Source organism: Megalops cyprinoides, chromosome 13 (assembly GCF_013368585.1).
Source record: "Megalops cyprinoides isolate fMegCyp1 chromosome 13, fMegCyp1.pri, whole genome shotgun sequence".
NCBI lineage: Eukaryota > Metazoa > Chordata > Actinopteri > Elopiformes > Megalopidae > Megalops > Megalops cyprinoides.
Window position 1 is genome coordinate 2656925 of NC_050595.1, and position 12049 is coordinate 2668973.

The window sequence follows — 12049 nt, forward strand, 5'->3', positions numbered from 1 at the left end:
AACAGTGAAACAATTTAATTTCCTTCATTTTACACTTGCAGCTGCATCACCAAGAGGAACAAGTTGTTTTTCCCCCCCTTAAATACAGAGGATCTTTACTGCGGTATTGTTACTTGACCAAAAGGAAAAGTGGATGTATAATATTGTAAAATTTATTTGGCTGCAGGAGTCAGTTGCTTGAAAGTCTTGCCATTCGCTTGTTACTGCCCTTGGCAAAGGCCACCAGAATGAACAGGAAGATGCCCATGACCCATATCCCACTCACAGGAAGTGCCAGGGTCAGCAACACATCTAAAACAGGAGAGGGATTGGTTAGTAACATAATATTACAGATGCCTGAAGAGCAAACCTCTCTAACATGAAATGGTAGATTTCAGAAATGGTCATTATTTTGATAATGCCTCAGTGTACAACCAAATCATAAGTCATTACTGTTAATTGACTTTAACCGAGACAAGAAAGAGTACACCATCGCATTAATCTTTTCTGCCCAACCACTTCCCTAAAATAAATCATTTCTTACTAGATTCTGGTCTGTTTGGAGATTCCAGTCTGATTGGTCCGTATGTTAGCAGTCCTTCCACCTGGTCTTCGGTCACCACCTCCCGTTTGGTAATGGCTTTACACTCCTGGAAGAGCATAAGAGGTCAAATTTACCCATGATGCATCACCGGGGGGGGGGGGGGGGTTTGTGGCAGGAAATGGAAGGGGTGCCTTTACTTACAGGGACACAGAGCTCGAACTCCTCAGGCGGACACAGCCGCACAGTACAGTGCAGGTAGAGGTCGTGCGGCTGGATGACGAAGCGGAACATGTCGAAACTGTACCGGACCACGGAGCTGTTCTGGCCCTCTGGCAGCCCCGTCCCATTCAGGAATTGGACTGTGTCATCTTTGATGCACCTGCAATGGAGGTGCCTGTGAGGCAGGGATGCTACGCTCCTTTCAGTCACACCTGAAGCGCCTGCACAATGAGTCGGGGAAACCTGCAGCCGTTTGCCAACGCTAACCCAGAGGGGTCGTCCTTACCCGTTGAGAAGCAGGGTGTATGAGGAGCCCTCGGTCTTGTTGGGTGTGGGGGACTGGGTGGCCCAGCACTCGTTGATGCCGAGGTGGAAGTAGTCCTCTGGCTCCGTGACCCGCAGCTCCACGTACACTTTATCTCGGAGGTGCAGCACCGGGGCGCTGGAGAAAGCCTCACTGTAGGTCTCATCTGTATACAGCAGCATCTCAACGGTGGCCTCCACCTCGTTCACCCACATCAGCACTTCGCTGAACGGAGAAGAAACGGTTGCTTTAATTTTTTTTTTTTCTTTACATTGTATTTGTTCAAAGTTGAATTTGTTGAGCTGTAAGCACAGGCACCCTTTCTGTAGTGGGGGCTAGGTGGGCCAGGCCCACCTCAGCTTTCATCTGGTCCCAACAAGCAATGCAAAGAATCATTATTATTCATCCTCTTTGCTCCTTGTGGTTCAGAAGGCATTCCCAAATTCTTCTACCTCTGCTTGTCTTTTGCAACAAGCCTCTCCCCATGACAGATTTGTTTCTTTCAGTTCCTGCTCAATGGTCCTCTGTCAAGTGGTCTTGGGACATCCTCCTCTTTCACCAGAGTGAGTGCATTTTAAAGCAACCTTGGGCATGCCGTCTGGTTGCAACTTCAGAAAATGACTAAACCATCTTAGGCGGTGGTGTCTGATCTCTTGAGTCACACCACCACATTCTCTTTTTGTCAGTTGGAGATTTTGTTAGGCCAATGCCAGCCAGCTTCCTTTCCATGGAGGAGCTAAAGCTGGCCCTAACTGAACTCCAAAATGAATGTACAGTTGGAAAACTGAAAAACGCACCCAATGTTTTAATCAAAGCGTGAGTAAATATATTACTCCCGGTTGGCCAAACTGCACTGTGTGTTGGAGCCAATCGCACAAAGCTCCAGCTTACCTTGACAAAGGAATGATGGGAAAGGGCAGACTAATGTGTCGGATGTAGGGGTAAACGCATTTGTACTCGATTCGAATTGTCGGGTCCCTCAGGATGTACCCTTCAACCTCAGGAGAGGACACCAACGTCAGGGCGTACTCGACATGAGTGATGTTGTTCTGTGGGGGCGGGGGAAAATATTTTGTTTATGTGATTATAACACACGGTTTAAGTCTGCATCATAGCGCGGACTGCGCATAACTGTATGATAATAGTTTCCACGTGGAAAACCCCTGGTGACTTAAGTCATAAAACATTTCAAAAGTACAGACTGTCGGATTTTCCATATAGTTGTCATGAGTCATGCTCACCACACAAAGTACACGGAGGTCTCACTAACTTGCAAGGGCTTTCCTCCGCAGTAAGCGTATTGCTGCTTTGACGTTCGTACTATGTAGTAAGAGACGCCATCGACAGTCTCTTGTCGCGCACGGCAGGTCTTGTTTCCAAGGTGAAGGGACTCCATCTTCACGTTGTAATAATTAAAGAAGTCCTCGATCACCATAATGGTCATGTAGTCTTTGCCACACGTAACAAGCGAAGTTGCAACTTTAAAACAAGAGAAAATGAGACATTACATTTCGATGCAGTTCTAAAGAGACGTTAGCAAGGCGCTGGAACCAAATTTGAAATGTGTGAATTTTATACAACCAGAAAAGTGGCGGCAGAGATTACATTTACCTTTATCACACAGATCTCCGTAATACCCGGGTGCGCATTTGCAGGTGCGACTGTCCGCGGACAGCCGGCAAGTGTTATAATCAGTGCAATGGGTAACGTTGCACGTTCCTAAGAAAAAAAAAGCGAGTTGGCCCTGAGGTGGCTCTTCCGTAACAGCTAAACATCAACACAATACAAACGCCTGAAAACGGCAATCAAACAAACAAAAAGGGGTTCTTCAGCTAGTTACTTACCATGTGCGCGTTCACAAGCGTTGAAAAACACTATTAACAGGGTTATACACACCTGAAAGTGAAACAATCCAACGCCACCGCGTTGGTGTATGAAATTCAGTATAGGAAAAGTTAATTGGCCTAACTTACACAAACCTTTACAATGTAGATGTGTTTTAAGTAAACCAGACACACGTTCTACACTCGCTTACACACACACACCTTCGAAGTTTGGGAAGCCATTGTTGACCAGTGGCCTATTTAATCGTATTTATTCTGTTCTACAGGTAATTTTCTTAGTACTATATATTTTTCTATAACAATAAACTTATATTGTGATTTCATTCCATTTTAGCTAACTTTTTTAGTTTTACTTCAGGTGGCAACACGTTCCAGGCCTAAAGGGCGATGTTTAACGTAGTTAACAATTATATACACCCGTTGGCCTCGGCGGATTCTTTGCGATTAATTTGTATGAAAAACAGCTGTTGAAGTTGAAGTCAAAGCAATGTGGTTTCGTGGTGGATCTGCGCGCTGCCACTGAGCCAATGGTCTCCCAGAATAATGAGAATGGACCAATCATAGGCGACGCGTTGTATTCGATGAGAAACTTGTGGGCGGTCCGTCCTGAAGAACCGCCCCTACCGTGCAGCTTGCGTAAGGTGCAATTGCTTTTTGCCCTCAGTACCTGATCCTGGATCAGCTTGAACAATTTATACTAAATGGTTGGGGATACGATCGGGGTTTGGCAAGCTGTTCTTAGGTCTGCTGTCTAGGGCAGAAATTACTCCGAGCGGCTAACTTAGACGAGCTTCAAGCGGCAAGAACGAACCTAAAACATGGAGCCTAGTTCCACAATTCTCCGGGTGAAAAGAAAGCGGGGTACGGACCCTGCCGATGCGCTTTTGCTGGCCTGTAAACGGATCCGACCGGAGCCGACAGCACAGCCAGCGGGCGAACCTGCACCAGAGCCCGTCGATGGGGAAATCGAGAACACGGTCTTTAAACTCGTCGCAACTGTGGCATCGCAGGTATGGGCCCCATTGTTAAGCCTCGGTGTTGCGTGAGCGGACATGCCGCCCTTGAGGGCACCCTTTTCCAGTATGAAGACAAGTAAAATCGGAGGGGATATTTAGTGCTGCAGTCGCCGACTCCCTGGTACACTTTTAACGACACCACTAGTTTCTAATAAGGCATCACTAGCTGAGTGTACCGCTTAATTATTTCCAGAAAGGTAGTTAGTTAGCTAATCCAAACAACGCAGTTTTCATCCTTAACAGGCCAGCCAGCAGATTATCCTGCCAAGGCGACAGTGCGTTCCCCTACAAATGTCTTTACTGGGTTCCAGTTAGCAGGCCAACACACAGTATCTCCGTTATGATGGTTTTAAATGAAGATAAACACAAAAAAGCGCTTTCAGCACTCAGAAACGCCCGTTACAAACACGCAGGGCCTACTTGGTATTAGGAATCAGTATAAACGTGCGAAAAATACGTTTTCCATTAAAATATTTGAGATCAAAATAAGGCCATGTCACCGTAAACATCACTATTAAATCTACCAGATGTTTCCAGAATTGTCTTGTGTAACTTGGCCCTGTATTTTTTTTCAGAAGTATGAAAGTGAAAATAATCCACGTTTGGCCATTTTTGTGTGGCAATATGACATTTTATGCTAACTCTGTCTGTATGAATGAGGTGAGATAATAGCAAAAGTATTTAGTTTGGGAACGAGTGTCTCTGGGGCAGTAGACATGTTAGTTTTTTGCTATATTACTGCTGGTGGATATTAATTCAAGGTATCGTGTTTTTAGCTAGTTATCCCTTATCATTTGGGTAGATAGCTAGATATTGGGTGTTCTAAAACATTGTTAGTTTTTTTTTTAATTAGCTGAGCATTTAACGACATACCTCGTCGGATTCCCACGGATAGTTGCTGTTAGTGGAGATGGAAACGGGACGAAAGCATGTTACAAAAATACATATCAGAATCCACGATTATTTCACTACCAGGTTGTTACCGATACAGAAGCACCGTCATGTATGACGTAGTGTTTGTGTCACACTGCGATCAAAATTTCTGAGCAAACATTTAAAAAGACCAACTTTTGATCGTTTCAGATTAATAGTTGAGAGCCCTAGATTAATTTGCACACATCTTAATGGAAGGTATTACAGATGGGTAACAGTGTGTTGTAGTGGTAAGGAGCAGGGCCCATAACCAAAAGGTTGAAGGCTTGATTCCCCACTGGGGCACTGCTGTTGTACCCTCGAACAAGGTACTCAACTCATAATTGCTTCAGTAAATATCCAGCTGTGTAAATGAGCACAATTTTCACCTGTGTAAGTCGAACTGGATAAGCGCATCTGCTAAATGACAACAATGTGATGCTAAGCCGTAAAGTGAAATGGGTGAATGAACATAAACGCTCGCAGAAGAGGGTGGATATTTCGGGATGCCCTTGCCTGTGTCTGTTCTCAGGATGCTCCGGTACAGACACACGTCCGCGAGGCCCTAACACGCCCGCGAGTCGCCCACGCCCTGCGCCCGTCCGTTGGCAGCTCCCAGAGGATCATGGGGGATCTGCGCAGCGCCAAGTGGACCGCCAGGCGGGAGGAGCGGTACCGGATCCTGTCCAGCCAGCGGGCCGGGCTCCGCCTGGACTCCGGGGGCCGGGAGAGGGGGGAGAAGAGGAAGGAGGCCCGGGGGAATGGACAGACAGACACCTGTGATGAGTCCATCCTCCATGATGTGCAGGTGTTCGACATCGTGCAGGAGGAAGAGGAGGAGAAAACCTCTATCCCGGTAAATCGGACAGTCTTGCACCCACGTGTGGCCCAGGTGGATGTTTCAGATCTTGACCCCTAAGAGCCTTGGTATTTGAGATTATGGGACTGTAGAGTGGTAGCATTATAGTGTAGAACGGCAGCAGTATGTTGTGGAATGGTAGCAGTATGGCATAGTATAGCAGCACTGTGGTGTAGGGTGGAAGCTTGTCTTTGCTGTGATTGCTGCTGGCAGGAGACTGGTCACATGCTAGTGTTGGATCTTCAAAACTAAGCAGCAGAAGCTTTGTGTGGCGAAGGAATCGGGGTTACAGCCACAGAGCATGCTCAGTATCATGGTCCCCTGATCTGTAATAGATTCATAGTCACAGTGTCACTGTAACCAGGGGAAATGGAAACAGCACTTTGGTTTTAAAATGGCTCAGGCTGAGGGTAAATTGGGTCCATATGGCCGCTGATCTTCTTTTTTTTGGGTCTCCTGTATATTGTGGTTAGCAAGTTTTTTTTTCTGTGACTACCAAGGAAGTGTTGTGCTGTAAACTGGCTCCACCTGGGTTTGATTTGCATGTGGTATTAGAAGTTCTGGTTTCTGCATATATGCCGTGATGCTGTAGCCTGATACTCTGGGGCAAACGATGGGGTTCACTGCTGGAACAGGGAGATGAACCCTGTTCTCCCATTCCATGACGAGGTGACTGCTTCACTAAGAACCCATCCTATTACAAGGTCTTACTGGTCATGTCAGTCAAGTTCTCTGAGCTCATAGATAGGCATACACAACCATCAGTGATGCCATCTGGTGGAGGCAGTGGATAATGGGCGGTGGCAGATGCCTGTTCATGGTATGGGGTAAAAACCTCTGGTGACCTACAAGCCAGCTGTACACCTCTTCCCACAGTGCATTGCTGTGTACTTAATGCTGTCATTACTCTGCTGTGTGCTGCAGAAGCTCCTCTTAAAAGGGCTCTCTGTGCTGCTCAAAAAACATGGGTGTAGCACTTACTCAGAAAAAGCCTCAGCAGTTCAGGAAAGAGAAGAAATGACCCTTGGAGATTGCACAAGATGAGGCCCCAAGAAGATGTGTGCCTGATAATGGTTGGTTTCATAGAAAAGAACCAAAAAGTTATTCAAAATGTTGGTGGAAAGGAAGACCTGTACTGGTCAGGGGGTTGCTTTTCCTAAACTGCATATTATAAGAGTAAACCTCTGTCATGCAAGTACAGCCCATTAATTTTTTACTACTATTAAAAACACACTTATGATGACATAATAATGATTTCCTCATTGGAGTGCTTGAAAAATAATTGTGACAGTTTCATGTTGAGTCTTGTAATGGCACTCGGGTCTGTCTTGGCAGGCTGTCCTGTGTTGTTTCATGGGATACAATTTCTCAGCACTGTTCTTACGTGTTTTACTTTACGCAGTCTGTGACCTCTGACCCGGAAACGATCCTGTGTAACTCGGTGAAGCTGATCCGAGAGAAGCTGAGCGTGTCGGGGGATGGCGTGGGCTCCGAGCACAGGGAGAAGGAGGACGACTACGTGTATGACCTTTACTACCAGGAGACTGTGACCCCCGGCTGGATCCAGGACATCCTGTCTGTCAGACCCTACATGCAGGAGTGTGAGCTGGTGAGTGGAAACCCGTGACAGCTGACCCAGGATCAGCTTACTCGCCCTTGATTCTAACACACGCCAGTAGCACTGTGGAACAAGCCGGAGAGCAGACCGTTTCCAGTCTGTGATAGGCCCTCATGCACACGGAAGCCTACGCATCTCGTTCCTGATCTCACGCCCTTTCGCACATTGCTAGCGGGACAGGAATCCCTCACCTCGGATAACTCAATGCCACATAATAACGCAGAAAAGAGATTGATATGTGCATTTACTCAATAACAAAGTAAACAGTTGTAGTACATCAAAGGAATGCGGAAGTTGAGGTGTTGGCAGGGCACTTTTTGACCTGACACAGATAGGCGAAACTGCGAATGGTGAGGGTCCTCTGTGACGCGGGTTTGTCTGCATGTGTTTGCCACGTGAAGAAGCTGCCCTGTGAGCTTACCTGGGAGTAACGGGGTGGGCGGGTTATGGTTTCAGGTGCCAGACGAGGACCCCAGAGAGGAAGAGGTGTACGAGGATGAGGATGATGAGAACGAGGAAGGGAACTGGAGGAACGATTACCCAGACGAGGAAGGCAGCGAGGAGGACGAGGATTGGGAGGAACGCTACCTAGGTACGCACATCACAGATCACCAGAGGCTAACCTCTCTAGCAGCCGGCACCCGTAATGATGTCTCTCCAGTGGTTCACCAGCATGAGCCTGTCTTTCCAGAGGTTCTAACCTGGCAGGTGTGTTGCATTGCAGGGTACCGGGAGGACGAGCAGGGCTTTCCTCGGAGGACATGGGAGAGGTACCAAAGAGACGTCATGAGGGAGTACGGCGAGGATGATGATGACAATGATGAAGAAGCTGGGGGTTTCAATTCAGACTGACAGTTTGGCATGTTGCTAGTGGAAATTGTGAGACCACCAGGTCTGCAGGGGACAAATTTAGCCCCTGTGTGTGTGTGTGTGTGTGTGTGTGTGTGTGTGTGTGTGTGTACGTGCTTAGATCGAGGTTATTTCACCATGTGTAAATGTTGAATGTGTGTGCGTGCATCTTAGTGTAAAGTGAATTTGTGTGGACTGAGTTTGATTCTGTATGCATATGTGTAGGTGTGAAGTATTTCTTTGTGTGTGTGTTGTGTTGAGTTCAAACATAATACCAGGCTTCCTGGGAAAGGTTGTAATTGGTTGTGCTTGAGTGACAAATGCTCTGATTGGCTGTGTGGTGGCTGAAGGGGGTTAAAATGGGGAAAAAAAGACTGTAAATATATATATGTGTACATAAAGCTTTCAATTAAAATTTACTCTGAAGCTTGCTGTCATTGTCCTTGCTTTTATTGGATAACAGGAAAAATTGACTGTAAAATTAAAATGATTAAAAAACAAACACAATGAGAGCTCCCAGATCTTGTGTAATGCCCCTCATACCCTGACAAAACCATGCTGAATGCAGCCATACTGGAAATTGTACTTAATAGGACAACTTTCTGACTTTTCAAATACCCTATGGTGTGCAAAGGCATAATTTTGTGATCAGACAGTGGTAGTCAAATTATTTGATGTTTGAAAGGATTTAGTTCGGACATTGGAGCTTACGCACCAGTGCTTATCAGTGACAAATAGCAAACAGCGAGTCATATTAATTTAATTTTTAGGCATAAAGGTCTGTATGACATACTTACCATTAATTTATTCAAATATGGAACTTTTTTTTCTAAAGGCATTTCCCAATTGAACGTGGAAAACGATGAAATCGTAAATTTCCATTTCCATTCATGGATATTTTAATACTACCTTTAAGAATCAACCGTTCATAAAATTCCGACCTAAACAGGTGTGATTTAATGACATTTACATTTACGTTTGCATTTATTCATCTGGTTGAAGCTTTTATCCACAAGTGAGGCAGAGTACAATACAATAATGGCCGCACTGCATGTAATAGCAAGGCCCGGGTGGCCGAAGGCATGGAGAATTGCAGTTGCTGAAAAGAGCACGGATTTTACCTCACTGTCAGCAGAGGGCTGCCTGGACCACGTGGCTGCGAGGCAGCGTGACAGTGTTTACACACGTGACCGGGTAGCTGGTGTTCACGCCCACTGAGACTGTCTCCTAGCAGCGTGAAGGAAAGGATGTAAGCGGCACACCGTATCACGAAACAAAAGCGTTTCTTGCCTAAAAAAACGTGATTTCACTACATTTTCGGGGAAACCAACAGCGGTGATTGTATCCAAATGAATCCTGCTAAAATATGCACAAAAAGCCAAACCCCAAAATACTTTGGAAAAGCCGTTTTAAACGACACGAAGCTCGCTCGCTAGGATTTCCTTACAGAGGACACTTTTTTGTTTTTAATTACTGCGATTGTTTAAGCAGTAGGAAACACTTAACTTTCCTGTTTAAGATCCTAGCGAACGCAGTCATTCGTATTTTACAACAGAATGGCAGGTTGAACATCTATGTGCGTAGCCTATTAGTGCCACCCGGACATCCGCTTTGGCAGCTATAGTAATGATTCCGGGATTGAGCCAGAAGTTGTGTCCGATGAAGGACACAAAATCCGTATTAAATGGTAAGGGAGCGAAATGTTGGTTTTAAGTGTGTATGTCACTTTAAAGTGGAAAACAATAGCTTATTATACATTTCTCCCATTTAAGTTGTCATGTGTCATTCGGAAAAAGAAATATGAATGAATCTCCATCGTTATTTGAAAAAAAAAACTTTAATCTGTACATCTGCATCCACTGGTAGTAGCGTTTTTATTCCACATTCGGCTGGTATGTATTTTGCTGCTTTATTTGCTCACTAAGCAACCCGTTTGCCACTTGATTGCTGGTTCACTTTGCATGTATTTCAGACAGTTCCTGAACTTACAAGAAGACAAAGGGTTTTGCACGGAAATCCTTTAACTATTTTTAAGGACTCGGAAAGACGTTCATTGTACGTCACTGGGAATCCCCAAATATACTTGGTATCGTAAAACCGCATTTTCCTACATATGACTGAAATATCCGCGGTTCTACCCGATCTTGACCTAAATACGTCAGGCAAGTTGATAGAAACAGGGCTGATAAGACAGAGATTTTTTGTATATAAAGCATTCTTTCTGCTCATTTCAGTACTTTTGTGATTGGAGAGTAATTGATAAGCAAAGTGTAAATACCTGCTTTGATAAATAAGAGAACGTGCCGATAGAGATTCATCACTGAAAAATGTATCAATATAAAGGTGAAAGAATCTGCTGCCCCAGTTATGTAATCTGTATTTATTTAATTTCACATGTGAACATTAAAATTGAATGTGAAAGTTGTTGATGCTTCACAGCATTGCAAAACACGTGACTTCGAATTTCCTGAATAGCTGTGTAGTAATATACCGATACAATCGTTTTCACACTTCTTTCATCAGGTCTGGTGTAAAATTTTATAGATATACGGTGTCATTTTAAGGACCATTGAGTGTTTTTGCAATAAACGGTGTGCAGATTTAACCATGCCCCCACACAAACTGTGTGTTAGCTATTGAAAAACGTTTAGAATTGAATAACATTTTGTGCTACCTCTATGATCTATATGAATTTCATCATTGTCAGTTTTCATCAAAAATATTCACTAGACGAAGCAGAATAAAGGAAAAACAAAACACCTCCAAGTGGAAGATATCCCCCGACACGCTCAGCAAACTGGAGACATCCAAAATATTGTTGTACTCTGCCTCACTTTGGATAAAAGCGTCTGCCAAATGAATAAATATAAATGTAAATGTGAATCTTCCAGAACATTTTCATGTTGAATCTTAGATGGCCAGTCTACAAATTTCTTGGTGATAAGGTTACTATGCAACTTAACTGAGAGTCTATTGCATTGAAAGGATCAAAATACGTTAGATATTACTTACTTCGAGAAGAAAATGAGCCGACATGACGGAAGAAAAACGTCATGATGTGTCAGCCTCCCTGTCTTATCTAGTGCTTTAGAGTTAGCTGGGCTTCGTGACTGTGTCTGACAGCTATACCAAGAGAGGCCAATCAATTCATTGTACAATTACATCTAATTCCGAAGAAGAAATTACCAAGATAACTAAAATCAGGGAATGGGATCCGTTTTATGAGGCCAAAAGTGTACTGGCTAACGAAGACACTGATCAACGTGCATCATTACCTTCCGTCCACCTTTAATATATTCTGAGAACGATTATCACGAATTGATGTGAAAACCTGCCAACACATCCACAACACATCTATGAAGTCAGTTCTTTTTTAAGCACCCAAGATTTAAACTTTAGGCTACTTCTTATTACCTTAATAATACAAGAACGCCTGCACATATATGATTACTGTTTTCATATTTTGAAGTCAACATAAATTATTGGCTAGGAAGAATTTGAATGCAGGTCTATTGCTGTCGGCAACATCCATGTAGTGCTCCGAATATACGAGGGACTATTGTTGCCCAAAGCTGTCCAGACAGAAAGGGCACAAATTGAGTTAGGCCTATGTCATACATTAAGCTCGGTGCATCCGTGCTCTGCAAATACACTCTGGCGACTGTTTTAGCCAGCCAAGCGGGCAGTTTCAGCTTGTTAGCTAAAAGGTTACGTCCACTGAAACTGCTGCAGCCACTTGCACTTTACACCGTTTTAGAAAATAAAACTGCCACAGAATTATGGCAATTTGCTGAAATCGGAGAGATGTACAGGTGAGCGCAGTCTGCGACGCAAACAGCGTCTGCGTCAGCGGCATGGCTCATTGTTGCGATTCTCAGGATTTACCCACAGTGCACCGCGAAAAA

At 44.5% G+C, this 12049-nt stretch overlaps 2 protein-coding genes across 2 annotated transcripts; one reads left to right on the forward strand and one right to left on the reverse strand.

Annotated features, from left to right (window-relative positions):
• Positions 1 to 61: 61 nt before the first annotated feature.
• Positions 62 to 2893, reverse strand: zpd (zona pellucida glycoprotein d). The gene is made up of 8 exons (XM_036544193.1): positions 2887 to 2893; positions 2658 to 2765; positions 2317 to 2525; positions 1938 to 2095; positions 1029 to 1271; positions 725 to 902; positions 524 to 629; positions 62 to 291 (listed from the first exon to the last, which is right to left on the reverse strand). The coding sequence occupies exons 1-8, from the start codon at positions 2891 to 2893 to the stop codon at positions 170 to 172; spliced, it is 1131 nt and encodes a 376-aa protein (XP_036400086.1). The 3' UTR covers positions 62 to 169.
• Positions 2894 to 3542: 649 nt separating this feature from the next.
• slc7a6os (solute carrier family 7 member 6 opposite strand) lies at positions 3543 to 8503 on the forward strand. The gene is made up of 5 exons (XM_036543874.1): positions 3543 to 3900; positions 5351 to 5674; positions 7080 to 7286; positions 7752 to 7887; positions 8020 to 8503. The coding sequence occupies exons 1-5, from the start codon at positions 3709 to 3711 to the stop codon at positions 8145 to 8147; spliced, it is 987 nt and encodes a 328-aa protein (XP_036399767.1). The 5' UTR covers positions 3543 to 3708; the 3' UTR covers positions 8148 to 8503.
• The last annotated feature ends 3546 nt before the right edge of the window (positions 8504 to 12049 follow it).